The sequence below is a fragment of the Cariama cristata genome, unplaced genomic scaffold (genome assembly GCF_000690535.1).
Source record: "Cariama cristata isolate BGI_N322 unplaced genomic scaffold, ASM69053v1 scaffold329, whole genome shotgun sequence".
Classification (NCBI taxonomy): domain Eukaryota; kingdom Metazoa; phylum Chordata; class Aves; order Cariamiformes; family Cariamidae; genus Cariama; species Cariama cristata.
Window position 1 is genome coordinate 102,104 of NW_009637247.1, and position 15,935 is coordinate 118,038.

Below are 15,935 nucleotides of genomic sequence, written 5' to 3' on the forward strand. Positions count from 1 at the left end.
CTTCTCCAGTTTATCAAGATCAGCCTGAATTCTAATCCTGGCTTCCAAGGAGTCTGCAGCGCCTGCAGCTCAATCATCCATGCATTTAATAAGCATGTTGCATATTCTATTATTCAGTATTTTCGTTAATGACTTGGTTAGTGCCCGAGACAGTCCCCAGTGGAATCTTACTCAATTTATCTTTCCAATTGGACAGTGAGCTGCCGATAATTAACTTCTGAATATGGTTTTGCACACCTAGTTACCTCTAGACCAGGCTTCTCTGCCTTACTTCTGAGATAGTAAATGAATTAATACATAACATACTAATGGCTTCTCCTCCTAATAGAAAATTTTAGCCTTACATGAAAATTAAAGTTTGATATGATTTGTTCTGTCCATATCTGCACTGCCTATTATTCATCTCTTAGTTGTTCCCCTATTTCCTGAACTTTGTGTTTAATTCTTTTGCTCTTAGGGTTTTTTTTTGAGATTAGCACTTTCCTTAAGTTTTTTACAACACCCTGTGTACTCTGACTTCTTAAAGATATTTGTTATGGCTCCTAGACCTCTTTAGCCAGTATTATAACTATTATAGCGCGAATTTCCCTGATCTGCAAAGACTTAAAAATATTCCTTACTAGCAAGATCTGTTCTCACCTGAGTTTTCATAGATATCTCATTGTTACCTGTACACAGATGCCCTTTCTGGGAGCAATAAGGCAAAAGAAGGCATTAAACACATCAGTCTTTTCAGTAGCATCTGTTAGTAGCTATTTCTCTCCATTGTGATTCCTTGGCCCTCCTCTTAGTTATTTCTAGTTTACTTCTTGACATTCTTTCTCTTACTACTTTATTTGGCATCTTCCTCTCTGATTATTGTGCCTGCATTGCCATGCTATTTTTGGCACCCGAGTTAGTAATTTAACACAGTTTCACTTTCTGTTCTTTTTTGCATAAGTATTTGCCTGAGTGAAATATTTGTAATTTAGCCAGATGTGTATCTTAATATATTTTCTATCTTTCAGTGGCATAGAATGTGCTTCTACCCTCTTTTTTTTTTCCCCTAAGGGAATGGCTACCTCTCATTGTCTCCTTTGCCCATGAAGTTATTTCTAATGGGCTCCTTCCTGCAAATTCTGAATTCGGTTGTATTATTTCTGTAATCTGTCTCCTTCACTGCCTCAGATTCATAAACTCAGTTACTCTTCCCCAGGAAGGCATTGCAGCACCTAAACAGGTTACCTGGAGAGCCTGAGGAAGCTCTGACCTTGGAGCTCTCAAGACTCAGCTAGACAAAACCATGGCTGACCTGATCTAGTGTTGGCAATGGTCCCTCTTTGAGTTGAAGGTTGGATCAGATGTTCTCCAGAGGCCGCTTTCAACCAACATCTCTTGGATTCTGTTCCATCATCTGTCTTTCTAAATTTCCTTCCACTTTTACGTTCTCAGCTAGTTCTTTTCTGTTGGATGGCATCAAATCTAGATCTCTCCTTTGCCAGAAGAGTTATCAGCAACAGTTTCACTAAGTCTTAGATTGAATCTTTCTTTTCAGAAGACATCATAGTAGTAAATCTCCATCTGTCACCAAGCAGCCTTATGATTCCGATGATTCCGCTAGTTGCTCATAAAAATAATCATTTACCTGGTTTGGTGGTAATTAGTAAGAGTCCCTTGCCCCTACTACAGACTCGGTGCAGCAGAGGATCTGAACCATGTGCCGAGTGACATGTATGGCGCTTTGTTTCTGTGTTGAAGTAAGATGGTAGAAACATATAGTAATACCAGTCTCAGTCTGTCCGATCTTAACTGTGTTCAGACGGACAGTTCAGTAAGCAATTATGAAATTGGCCTGTCAAGGAAGTTTCTCCTTAACCACTTTATAAATTATTGATCGCGTGTACCCTACCTACAATGTGAGGTCTTATGTAGCTTCTTGAAAAAAATCATTCATTCCAACAGCTTCCATTATCAATAAAGTCTGAATTCAGCTCGCCTGATTTTAAGTACTTAACTTCAGTGCTTCAGTGTAGGAGCAGTAACGGGCTATTATTGATATGTCGGTCATCCCGACTGGTATTTGGGAAGCCCTTCTCTCCAGTGAGGCATGCTTACGGTAATACAGGTCCTAACCTACATTCCTCAGAGAAATGCCTATGGTAACGTGGAATTAATCGTATAAAAATATTGCATACTTTTATTTTTAAAAAATATGTTCATGTTATTCCTACTTGCTGAACAGTTGGGCTTAGTGAGATCTATTTTGGCAGTGAAACCTGCTGTGTATTTATCAATATCATTATTTCAGTTCCTGCAAGACTAATATATTATTTTTATTTATTACTCACTTTATATATTAGTGACTGAAAAGGAAGTATCAGTACTAGAATGTTTCTGGAAGACTAGACTGGTTTAGGACTCAAAACACCAAAAAAATCTTCTGAGAAGAATAATTCCCGGATGCAATGCGGTATTTCTGGAGTCCTCCCAAGCAGCAGACAAGTTTTAGTAAGAAGGTTTTTCCCACAGGGGAAAACAAAAGCTTTTTTCTGCTTTTTCCATGCTGCTGTTTGGCATTAGGATGTCCATTATATTATCTGATTAGCCACTTGACATGGAATATTAACAAAACAATGCCCGGAATGGGCAGAAAAAGTAATGTACCGATCAACTCTGTTAACTCTGTACGACCAAGAAAAAAAAGCTACCTGTGGGTAAAAGGTTTGATAAAGACTGAATCATTTTTACAAGAAAGAATGTATTTTAGTAGTAGATTATTATGAATTCTGTAATTAGTTTCACAGCTGCCCAGCTGTACACTGTCGCCAGCGTAATAACTATTATTCAGCATCCTTGAGCAGATGTTCAGTTCTCCGTGGGGAGATGGTCTTTTTTGCGTATGGTATTGTGCGAAGAAAAAAAGCATGACGCTTGTCTACAAAGGAAAGAAGCTTATACATGAGTAAAGAGTGTAATAAACTATATTTTGTTTTCCAGAATATTCAGAAAAGATTCTGCTTTCTAACCTGCGATGCAGCTAGTTACTTGGGAGACAACCTGCGAGGAATAGGCTCCAAGTTTGTGAGGTCTTCTCAGATGTTAACATCATGTTCAGAATGTCCCACCCTTTTTGTAGATGCAGAAACAGTGAGTATATTCCTTTCAAAAGGCATGTGCTGCGTTGCAGTGTGTTATTTTACTGGCTGTTTCACTTTTGAGCAACTCCTGAACAGATACATCAAAAAGGTACTCACCTCCTATCTCTAATTTTTATCTCTTGTTCTTAACCGTATTTCCATTCATTTTCCATATTATTTTACTAGGTAAGTACTGGCAGATGGGCAATACAGAATCAGAGAACAGTTACGATGTGTTGAGCCTATGTGCCAAAACCCAATATAAAACAGGTGCCTAGCAGACCCAGTTGGCTCCACAAATGGAAAAGGAGAAGCTATTTTTTACATAGTTCAGCATGAAAGATGGTAATACCTTTAGTGGTTTCATTTGAGTCTACTGTGGTGTGAGCTGGATGATAAAAATATGTATTAAGGAATGAATGAGATGGCCCTTTCCATAGTTTTCTTTCTGGCCCATGTTTATCCACCAGCCTCACACAGAAGTACTGAGGTAGGAACTTGCAAAGTGTCATCTTGGGCCCACTGCTGTGACCGTGGAAGAGCTGGGCCTTACGGCATCAGAGGGCTGTGGAGGTCAACTACTTAAGCTTTGTCCAGTATTTTATTTCAGGGAAGTCCTCTGCAAAGCTGTTAAACACATAACACAATTTCAATTCCACATTATCATAGTTGCAACTTTTGCTATTGAGTTTCAGTATAGTATTCTATTTATGTATATTTTTGCATCAATATTTTTCAGCATTAGTATCTGTAAATCTAAATATTCTTTTGCAAGATCTTTACTATACTTTCTACTCTGCTAAAGTTTTTATTCTTTTATAGTGACATTTACTAGACCTTTTGATATCATTTCTCCAGCTGCTTTCTTGTGGCCTTCTTGAAAAGCTGAAGTTCAGTGTTTTAGAACTGCAGGAGTATCTGGACACATACAACAACAGGAAAGAAGCAACGCTCTCGGTATGCTGGATTATGTTGTGTTCTTGGTTTTGTACATGTGTATACTTACGCTGTGTCAGGAGACTGCAGATACACTCAGATCTCTTTAAACTAATATGCAGTAGAGAAACGTGTTTCAGATACTGGATTCATTAAATGTTTCTTCCTGAACATACAAACCAGACCTAAAAAATCAACCATTGTATCCCTTATTTTTAGGAACAATGGTGTCTTTGATATTCCTGGTCTTTCCTTTTTCCTACTCAGTAATTAATTCATTTTCTTGGTCTATGCAAGTGAAATACTAATAGAAATCAAGACTACACTTTTTAAATTACAGTCAAAGCAAATTATCACAGTCTGTGTGAATAAAAAGCACGACTGCAAATTTTTGTTTACATGCTGTGCTGTGAAACTAAAATACTGCTTACCTTTCTTCAAATCAAACTATAGGCCTTATTCGTATCTTCTTTTAATTTCTCTCTGAAAACAGTGGCTTGCAAACTGCAAAGCAACATTTGCTGGGGGCTCACGAGATGGAGTTATTACCTGCCAGCCAGGGGACTCAGAAGAGAAGGTAACAAATGAATTCTTTCTCTCCTGTAAAGTGACATGTGTGATAAATCTTGTTCTCAGACACACAAGAGCCCGCTGTACTTCCTCCTTGTCTCTCTGCTGGGCTTGGGCATAATCCAGTTTTCACACTTCAGGCTGGAATCATAGAATCATTATGGTTAGAAGAGACCTCAAAGACCAAGTCCAACCGTATACCCAACACCACCATGCCCACTAAACCATGTCTTGAAGCGCCACATCTAAACGTTTTTTGAACAAACGTTTTTTGTTCTTGCCTCTGTCCTGGCCACGGGAAATGGGAAGTATTCGGAGGCAAGACTTCTGCCTTCCTACTCCAAGCAGAGCTCTAACCCTGCCTGGGTTGTGTGTGCTCTCCCTTTTAGAAAGATGTTGCAGCAGCAATTTCCCACAGCGCAGTGTCTCTGGAAATCACTCCTGGTGTACTGTGCTTCCACATTCCACCCGTTTTATCTACGGCTGTTACAGACTCGGTCTGCCCAACGGCAAGACTTGCCTGGTTAAAATACACTTAGATTAGTAGTTATGAAATAATGACTGTAAAATGGCCAGTGAAATAATTTATGCTGTACATAAGTATTTACAGCTAAGGCAAAATATCTCTTTATCACCTTTGAACAAAAATTTTACACACACATGTGCATATATATACGCATACATAAAAATATATCTACATTTGGTGTGTTGATTCCAGTTAAGAAATCAGTCTTTTCAGAAACCAGCACCATCAGCAGGCATTAAAAAAAATGATATACTAAGTGTAGGAAACAGTGGTGTATAACGAGTTAAGAAATGTTATTTTGTGGGGTTTTTCTCCTTTTGGAGGAAAAAGAATGGAGAGATGGGAAAAAGAGGGGGCTGAAGAGCAGTAGCCAAAATCAGGAAGCAGCAACAGCATGTAGAAAAAAGTGACATCTCCTCTTTCCATGTATTTTAACTTATAAAAGATAACGATGGCATTCTCAGAACACATAGTTGCCTGTTGTAACCATTTTTTCAAATACCTTGTTTTATGTTGGTTTCAGTTTGTCTCTCTTCTCTCCCAATTCACTTTATTTTCTTCTGTTTTTCTCTTAACCTCTCTTTCCCACCTCTTTGTATTTGTCTTCCTGTCTTTGAACTCCCTTGATTTTTATTTTTTTTATGCCATTTCCCAAGAATCCCAAATCCTTGCCACCCCTGCATTTTGGCTTCCTTGACCTTTGTTAGCAAATCTAATTTGCTAATAAATCCTCGGGCTGCAATCACAGGCAGTGGGAAAACCATTCAGTCTTCCCCCACCTGGCATTGGCACCAGCAAAAGTTACAGACCCCCTCCCATGCATTTAAGTCAGATACTGTCTCTCCTGTAATTGTACTGGTGTACAGGGAAGTTACAAGTGAGCTATTCTCAAACCTAAAAAAGAGAGACCGGGAATACATGCAGGTACCTCAGGAGAGGGAGATAAAGTGTAGGTAGGGAGGCGTATCTATTGGGACGCGCATGGGCTTTGTCTTCCCACTGATGCACAACACCCTGACCAGTGACTTCAGACCGGAGCGTTACATATCTTGCTGTATACAGCTTCACTTACCCTCTTCATCCCTCTTTTGGAAACCCCATAGAATGGGATGGAGGATCTTGCTGATCATCTGCACTGTTTCTTTTTTGAAAAAGTAGAGGAGAAAGAATGCTGAGGAGCAGGAATAAACAGTGAACTGAGCTCATAGCTGGCCTAAATGCATCTACAAGTTAATAAATGTCACGTTCCACTTGTGGGGTTTTTTTTTTACCTAGGTATTCTTTGTTTCAGAATTAAATGTGTGTTGTGTGAAGCCGGTGTTAGTATTTTTACTGCTTATCAAACAGACTGAAAAAAAGGTTTCTCACTCCTTCAGGAATCCCTGGTTTCTCCCCAGCATTGTTCCTTCAGCCCAACATGCATTATTCCTTGGAAGTTGACAGGATGGTAGGTCTTTGATCAACAGGCATGTTTCTTTTATTCCCCTTCTCATTCACCTGTCAATTGAAGCAGGTCTTCCCAAAGGAACAATCTGTTTCACCCAACAAAAGTGTAATGGGAGAAAGAGTCCAGGGAAACTGAGGAAATCTGATTAGGAAGGGACAAGGAAAAATTACTCCTAGACTGACAAGTCTTTGTTTTCTTATCTTTCCTCTCCTCTTGTTCCTCAACCTGAAAGGCTAAAGAATCTATAATTATATAACAAAAATTGTTCTTATAGTGGCAGTCACAAGAGAACCTGCCTAAACTCTCACTCATTGAGGGTTAGACTAGGATCTGAAATCCTGCTGAGAACTTCTGGCCTAAAACAATTGCTTAGCTAAGCACAAAACCAGGCTAATTCTGGAAAAGGTTCAGAAATAGTTATAAGGAAGAAAAAGCAACACCTTGCTCTACAGAAGGCAGAAATCTTAGATTCTCAGAACTCCCCACCTGGTAAAAAGCTTGAGGTGAAAATAATCCCCTCTATAGACGAGGGAGGCATGAGACCAAATTCAGCGTTAGCACAAGCGGTTGCATCACAAATGCCTGCTCATGCTGGTAACTAACTTGGCACCAGTTTCTCTAATCAGATCTTATTTCGAAATAATTGCACATGATTTGTTGACCTTTGTTACTGAAAATGGGCAAAGACAAAAATTGCTTATTCTGACATTAAAGAAGCTCGAAATAGAAGTTGTCTAGGTCAGCTGCTAGAGCTAGCAACTTCTCTGAAATCGGGTAAAAGCTTCATGTCCCACAATGTCTCTCCCCTCCCTTATTCTTGGAACAGATTACATGATTTGGATGTGTCTGTGATTTGTAAGCTTTGATGTGACGTTGAGCAAGAGAGTCTCAAGGACACAGGAGTCAATTTATAGACAAAAGGTAGCTGCACAGACGATTGTGCTGTCTGTCCAGGTGTAACAGATGAGTACAGCTATCAGTATGTTCTTCAACCTTACTAAGGAGGGATTTTTAATCTAGTCAAAAACTAGTTTTGTTTGGGATTTTTTTCTGGAAAAGAAATACACGGAAGATCCTATTTTTCTTGTCAGTTAGCACTGCTAGTTCAAATAAGTATTTACCTCCTAATGAGACGTTCAGTTTACTGTGTAAATCCAAAGTCAGTACACACCTTTGTTAAACCTTGCTCATCCCAAAGCTCACCACAAGCTAATGGGTGTGGGCTTTGCAAACTCAAACTGTTAATGGATATTTAAAACATGCTGCACCCTATAAAAATTTGCCCCCAAAATTCAGAATGTATCTGTTGCTCTGAGTTTCCCTGTGGCTAAATGTTCAGTTACTCTAGGCCACCAATAAGACCGGAGGTGTACCTCTTGGGACCATCGTCAGCTGGAGTTGAGTTGAGTTACAGTAAAATTCAAGGCACAGTGAGTCTCGTTGTTATGTTAGAAATCCGGAATAATCAATAATCAGTTATCTGACTGCTGTTTGACAGATCCATGGATTGACAATGAGGTAGAATTGGCCCAGGTAGGCAGCTTTTCTAAAGAAGGAACACAGCTGTGTGTTAGATTTCTCCAGACTCAATAGTTTCTACTGTCCTTCAAGACCAGTGGATATTTAAGAACACACAGCATATGCTGTATCTCTCTTTTTCTCTCTAATATACATACAAATTTGTATATATACCCACTTTCCTGATTGTGGGAAAAGTTTTTGTCTGCTGGCATGTCAAGTCAAATAGAATACGTTAATAAAATGCACTTGTAATTAATAACCCCTTACACGCAACAGTTATTTTGTTATGGTGGGACTCTGCTGTGCCAATAAATGACCGAAGACTGTGTTGCCATCAAACTATTAATATCTTAAGAAATAATTGTGTAACTCTCATCTCTTTTCAGTGTGTAAAGATGATTCCTTGAAAAAAAGCAAGAAGGCCCATGATCTAAAGATTAGTGCTTTGCTGTCTTCCTGGTCTGCTAATAATACAGAACAGTAATTCTCTCTCTCAATAAAAAACTAAATCAAAGTGTTGCTGCTGGGAGGTGTGTCCTTCTTAGGTGCAGCAGGTACTAACTGCATAAAGGACTGCACAGGTGATCCAAATACTCATAATATTCAGTATTTTCAGCTGCCAAAACCACTAATTATGCAGCGAGCGGCTGCGTGGTATTTACGTAGTTGCTGGTTGGGGTAAAACCATGACAGTAGTGTCTATCAACTAATCTAAACCAACACTTCCCTTACTAGAGGAATTAAACTAGAAACTGGGCAGAGGAGTGGAGGCTAGGATCATTCCCCTTGAGCCCTTGCTGCTGGGGACTGAAAGAAATGTCACTTACTCCAATAATTAGGTGTCTTTTCAACTTCCAAGGAATATCTTATTTTATGCTGAGGGGAAGGTAAGTTACAGTCATGAATTTGTAGCACAATATGGAGTTGAGCATCAGTAGTTTAGGGAGATTTTGTATCCAGTATATTTTCTTTCAGTGATGAAGAAGGGTTTTCAATGTAATGTGAAACCCCTTCCCCACCCCTTTTTTTTGGCTTGCCCTGGTTTTGGAAGCAGTACAGAGAAGTCAGTTTTTTCTGGAAAAAAAGACTGTGGAATTCACTTATTTGCTGCTTCCTCCTCCCCTCCCTCTTCTTTAAAGTAAATTCCATGGCAAATTAGAAATTATATGTGGATTCCAATATTTTTGAAACTCCAAATGAAACTTGGTGGCATGCTAAACTTCAGAGGAGCTTAAGACAGAGACAAACAAGGTTTGAAAAACACAAGCCAGCACACCTGTGAATTTACTAGAGCACAGTGATCTGTCTGCTCTTGTCCTCTTCTTATCTTGAATTTAGCTTCACAAAGCTTAATTTACGTGAACTGCATGGAAGCCAAGAAGATATAAAGGGGTTTTTTTCCAAGAGTACTAAATAGAAGAAAAAAACTATTCCAGCAATGTTAAAGGCATAAAATTAAACATTAAGAGAGCTGAAAGCTTAGTTTGTCGTGGGTTTATAGAAGAGTAGTGCAAGATTTGGGACTATATTTTCATCCATTTTTTAATAGTAAGGCCCATGGAAGGAAACCAGACTGAAATACTTTGTTGGGCTGTACAAAGTTAGCATTCTTCCACATTTCTGTGTTTGCCGCCTTCGTATCGATGGTAAGGTAAATCATTTTCATAAGAATCCCGAATGTTTCTTAACACTGTGTGCGTACGCACTGACATCAGGCTGTACCTGGGCAGGTGGGTTTGTTAGCTACAGCATTTCCATGATGACTCTGTTCATCCGAAATGTCACGAGACTGTAATATATATATATAAAAAAGAAGGAAAGCTGCATTAGACGTACACAGAGTGCAAATGTTAGTTTTTGGCAAAGAAAAGAGGAACACTTTTTTTTGAGGAGAGAAGTTGGTCGCCTAATCTTTGAAATGCTAATGTAGGTCAATTAGAATTTTTATTACTATTGCAACAGGATTTACACTGACATTTTAATAGCTCCAGAATTACAACTCAGTGACTCATTAGTGTTGAGAGGAAGGAATACAAAGCTGTCTCAACTTGTGGCATTGCCACGTAGTGAAATCAAACTGGCATTTTCCATGGGCTTTTTTTTTTCTTATGATAGTCATAACTTAAAAGTTATATGCAAAATGTTTCCATTGTCATATGCCAAGTAATAAACCCAGCAGTCACAAAGCTTATTCTGGAAATTTCATTAGATTTATGACATCCAAAAACAGAAGTATTTATAAATAAGAAAACGTTTACAAATCACAAAGTTCAGTTCCGTTCATCTCTTGAAAATCCTGCCTAATTTTTTGAGTACTTTGCAGTATGAGCTCTTTTTAATAACAAAGAAAGCAAATTTAAACAGAAGTATTATTTCAAGAGTTTTGTAACACTATTTCACTGTAAGTTCCTCAGCTGGGATGATAAATCAAAAGTAATAAATCTGAAGATCCAACTGAGGATATTTAGGCTGGAATTTACCATTAGAATTAAAGCTTGATTTTATTAAGAATGCTGTGCATGTTGTATGTGATATTTCCAACCAGTTATCAGGTTGAGGCAAGCATTGCTAATACTGCTGACAAGTTATGCTATTAAAGATGGGCTGTGCTTCCTATTGCATGCCTTTCACTGACACTATACTTTCTTTCCTTTCCTTTTCTCCTGTGCCATGCTTGCTGTGTAGCAAATGGAATCTCTGGCAGTAAGTTGAAGTTCTTTCATATTCTTTGTCCATCTGTAGATGGACTAATACACCCCAATTTTACTGTTTTACTTCTAAGCATGTTTTCCTTTTTCGTTATAATTTTCCTGTAGAATACGTGGTTCTACATGCAGTGACTAAAATAACTTACTAAGGTGTGTTTTGTGAAATCTAAAAATACTGTGCCAAAATTGCGACACCTTCATATGCTGTTTTAATTGGTCATTTACATAAGTTTTTAAAAATCAAGCCTTTGAATGGATATAATATGCTGGAGTGGAAGATAACATTTTTTTGTTCTTTTAAAATTCATAATTTTCAATTTGTCCTAATGAAGCACCACAATTTATAGTTGACAGTTATGTTTCAAATTGGTGTTGTTTGTATGTTGATGGATAGTTTCACCTCTATTGGTTTCTAATACTTACTCAGGAAGAACGAAAATTGAGTTGTTTGATGTGGTAAATAAATACTGAGTGAGTCAAACTTGAGTCTTCAGTCTGGCCTTAGTTTGTCTTCATTCAGGTTAGCAGCCAGAACGGTGAAACTGAATTATTGTTCTCCAAGGCCTAAAAAAAATCATGTGTTACATGCCAAGCTATCATGAATTTTTTTTTTTTCCTAATTATGTTATGCTGTGTCCTGGTTTTCAATTAATTTTTAACTCCATGACAACTTCAAGTGTATGTGTATGTAACTGCTACATAGTGTTGCCAGTTCTCCAAAATTTGAATAGAGTGAATCTGATCCCGACTGGAGAACCTCAGGCTGTGTCCCTACTAAAAACAGGACCAAGGAGCAAGCGTGTGTCCCCGGGCTGGCGTTAGGGACGAAGGGTGAGCACCTTCCCTGGCCCTGCCATGCCCCGTCGTGGTTGGAAAGAAGACAGAAGCCAGAGCCATTTCCAGGAGGTTGTACCTAAACAGTCACTCTTTATTTTGGGAGAACAGTTAGCCACACAGATGGAAGCTTGGCAGTGCTCCGTGGCCTCAGTTACAGAGAACGGGCTCTGGGCAGGTTTACTTACGGTGTCCCTCATGCCCTACCTCTTCATTCGGTAGGTTTTGTCCCTGCCCACAACTCCGTTCTGTCCTAGCAGGTCACGCATCCGTTCTCTCCCTTTTTTTCCCCCACCATGGATCTGCTGGGCCTTTCTTCAGCTCCTGTGGGTCTTTGCTGTCATGTCAGGTCTGGTGGGATTCCTCCCTTCCATTTGGGGCAGGAACACCCTGACCCTGCTCACCAGGAACAAACATTAAACGTACCGACTCAGATAACCAAAAACACAGCACAGAGCACAGACCAGGCAAATTTACAGTGCTGAACTCTGTGGCAGGCCAACGCTGGGGTGCGAGCAGCCCTGTCTGCCCGGCCTTCAGCGGGACGAACCCTGCCATGTTGACACCCGCTGCCTTGGCACTCTCCTCCTGCTCCCACTCTCCGCCATAAACCTCCTTCGGAAGGAGACTAGCTCTAGTTTTGGTAGTGCCCTTGGCTGACTGTTCATAGATGAGTAGTTGGTGTCCACCCCTCCCTGATGAACAAAGCTAAAATTTGCCAAAGAACCTCTCTTTGACCTCAGGGCCTCAGCCTTGGCTGGCTGGTACCAAAATTTTGGGAACTGGAACGCTAAGGTTCTAATTTTGGCTTATTAATAAAGACCCTGGCACTTAAATATTGAAACATATGCAAATAAACACTTCAGTCAAATTAACGTTTATAATGTTTTTAAAGTACTTTTTATTAGTATTTGTGCTGGCATTTGCACAGACCCCAGTTCCGCAAAGAGCTGAAGTACATGCTGGTAGCTGAGCATGTATGAAGTGCTTTAAGGAAGCAAAGACATTAAAGGCTGCTGCTGCTTTTCGGCCGCGTTTGGCATGAAACTCTGGCCTAGCTCCTCCAAGCAAATGGAAAGACCACTGAGCCCACCCTTGGTCACTGTGTCTGGAAGAAAAGCCGAATGAAATACGGTTTGAAGTCTGCAAGGCTTACCTGCCAGAAGGTCAGGAGGCCTCCTGACTTGTACTTGCAGAATTTTCACTTCTTCTGTAATTTGGCAAAGATTAAATATTCCTCCCTTCCCCACCATGATTCAGCTGTGGAACTACAAGATTCCCCCTCCTGACAGACACACAGATACCAGGACGGTAAATGTATTAACTTGACTTCTCTGGCAGATGTGCCTATCGCATGTTCCTTCAGTGTGTCCGACACCTTTTGTGTGGTGCTGCACATTACACTGGAAGAAACAAGTTAATATTCGTAGAGCAGTATCTACTTCATCTGGGAGAGTAAGTTGTAGAAGCCAGATGTCCTCATCCTCTCGCCTCAGAGAAGGAGGCAGGAGCTTTGACCCTCTTGGACAACTACTTCATTGCTTGTCTCTTGGATTCCCATCCCCTCAGAAGAGGTCTTTGACCATTTCTGAAGTTTTAAAGAGTTTTATGTTCTACGCAGCAAAGTCATTTCCCCCGTATTCTGCCTCTGCTTTCCAGTTGCAAACTGGAGACACTGAAACTAACCTATATAAACTGCTTTGCGATTGATGCTGACGTGTGCTACATGAGAGCTAGCTGTTATAATTTTGATTTTCAATGTCATGTATGACTTAACCTGCAGAAGAAAGAACGTTACTTGTTTTCTGAAATAGTACATGGTCGTACTTCAGTAAAATAATGTTTTTTGAGACCTGAACTATCCGTGTTTTATTAGTTATTGAAAAGGACCCCAACTCACTGAGCTTTGTTAATTATTTCTTCTCCTACAAATCTTTTCTCAGCAATTGGAACTGTGTCAGCGATTATATAAACTGCACTTCCAGCTGCTGTTGCTTTTTCAGTCCTACTGTAAACTTATCGGACAAGTGCACGAAGTGAGTTCCATGCCAGAGGTACGTAACAAAGTCTTACACTGGAAATACCACTTTACTTTCATGTTCTTGCTTCTCTTTCTATGGACTTACACCAAAGATTACGCTATCTCACCCTGAATATAAGTTTCCAGACAAAACCCTTCAACACAACAGCATCCACATTAAAATATTAGTCGAAATGCTGAATTTTTTGTAATTGACTGTACTTTCAGAGACTGGGATCTTCTATACATTCAGTCTTCAAAAGTCATTTCAGTCAGTGGTAACAAACTCGTAAGAGACATGAAACCGTAACTTCACTCACACGCTTAACATGTAGGGAGGGCTCACACTGTGTGAACACCTGCAAGCGATTTGGTTTTATTTTTATTTTTAATTTTTATTGAGGCCTTAATTTTTAGGGGAAACGAGCCTTCTTCAAACAAACAGAAAACACCCTTTTCCTAGAGCATGACTGATTTTATCTGAACTTTGTGGAGACACCTAAGTGTAACCAGGAGCACTGGTTAGCATGGCAGTAGCAAAATAATTTGGTAAATTAATCTTAATATGGATGCAAAATTAAGGTTTTTGCTGGAATAATGCGTTGTAATTTTCAGCCATGTAAACAGTCTCCATTGTATGTGCATTATACTAGAAATGTTTTTGGCAAACAGCTATTCAATGGGTTTGTGTCCTCTCGTACCGGAGCGAGCAAAGGTGCATAGTGTAGAACTACTTTATATTTTGACTGCAAGTGTACTGCCTGATCTTGTTCTCTGGATAAACAAATCAAAATCAGTTTAATGTTTCCAAAAAGTATTAAATCTATTTAAAAAATATAATTAACTAAATACCTTAATGTCATAAGTCTTTTTAATTCTGTTACAAGTTTTCTTCTTTAAATATTTTTGACACAGCACACTATTGGTTTTGACCCAAATAGCCTTTTGGTTTTAGATAAATCTATGTAACTTACTTTAAAAAAGAACAATACCGTTAGTCAAGTTTCTTTTCAGCAATTGCATAAAATATGCAATACTTTGAAATATCTTTGAGGTGATCACTTTAAGTTGGATGATCATCATTTAAGGAAGGATTTAACTTGCCATTCCATACATATTTTTCTGCTGGTAAGGTGTATATATTTTAAACTATTGAGGGGAAGAAATTACTGTACTTTGCTCGTAGCTATAAAACAAAATTTGAAGCTATAAAATGGATTTTATGACAGATTCTAGTAGTTTAGAGATTCTCTATAAATGGAAATGGTTTGAAGTAGTCTAAATTTTAGAAATATTTTGGTTTATTTTAGAAATATTTGATTTCTGTAACTGTATTTCACAGTTACGATTTTGTTCGATTCTTATAAATAATGCAGCCTACGAAACTGGGGAACCATAATATGAGGAATAGCTGTTTTGCCATGTAATTTGCGTGTTTTGCTGGAGCCATAAGCTATTATTTAAAGAAAGGTCCATTGTTAGTTCATGTGACAGTGGTTCTTTTTAGCATGTAGGAGCATGAAAAGATAGGTCTTTAGAAATTAACTGTTCACTTATGAATTATTTATGAGTTTATATTAACTTTTCAGCCTGATAGAGGGTTATACAATTCCTGTCCATCTGTTAATCATGTCAGCTCCTGCATGTGTTTTGTAAATAAGTAGCAACATCATTGCTAGGAGAAGAATATGTTTTCTTAAACTTTTCCACTATGATATGAAAAAAATAGCAGGAGTGAAAAGTAAAAGATTGTTTAGATATGCTCTTGCATTTTCGCAAGCCAAAAATACAGCCTAGGGTTAAGGGAAACACAAAGCATAAAAATCTGTAGTTTGTGTTTTATTTGTTTTGTACAGAGCACAGAGATCCAGAAATGTCCTTGTGTTAAAATGGGGTCTTTTCCATAATGTGTACATTCAACGCAGTAGTAAGAACAGACATTAAATACTTACTCCCTTTAGTGCCTATGGAGAATGAAAATACTCACCTCTCATCTTTCTCCTTGGAACAGCTGTTAAATATGTCAAGAGAACTGAGTGAGTTGAAGAAAAATCTTAAGGACGCTACCGCTGCAATCGCAGCTGAGCCTCCGACGACAGAATCTGAGCCCACGTTCAATTCTACGGAAGCAGCTATTCAGTCCATGCTGGAGTGTTTGAAAAACAATGAGCTTGTTAAAGCCGTCCGACAAATAAGAGAATGCAGGCAAGTTTTGCTACATGGCTCATATTAGACTTTCATGTTATTAGGAAAGAGT

The 15,935-nt window shown here is 38.9% G+C and overlaps 1 protein-coding gene across 1 annotated transcript in view; it reads left to right on the forward strand.

The window, feature by feature from the left end:
* Window positions 1-15,935, forward strand: part of FRY (furry homolog (Drosophila)) — a gene marked incomplete at its 5' end in the record, with an annotated part of 116,254 nt that overhangs the window by 98,945 nt on the left and 1,374 nt on the right. The window contains 6 exons of the mRNA XM_009708215.1: window positions 2,977-3,126; window positions 3,975-4,073; window positions 4,546-4,629; window positions 10,802-10,819; window positions 13,602-13,712; window positions 15,690-15,883. Of these exons, the coding sequence (XP_009706517.1) occupies window positions 2,977-3,126; window positions 3,975-4,073; window positions 4,546-4,629; window positions 10,802-10,819; window positions 13,602-13,712; window positions 15,690-15,883 (656 nt within the window). The remainder of the gene's footprint in view (window positions 1-2,976; window positions 3,127-3,974; window positions 4,074-4,545; window positions 4,630-10,801; window positions 10,820-13,601; window positions 13,713-15,689; window positions 15,884-15,935) is intronic.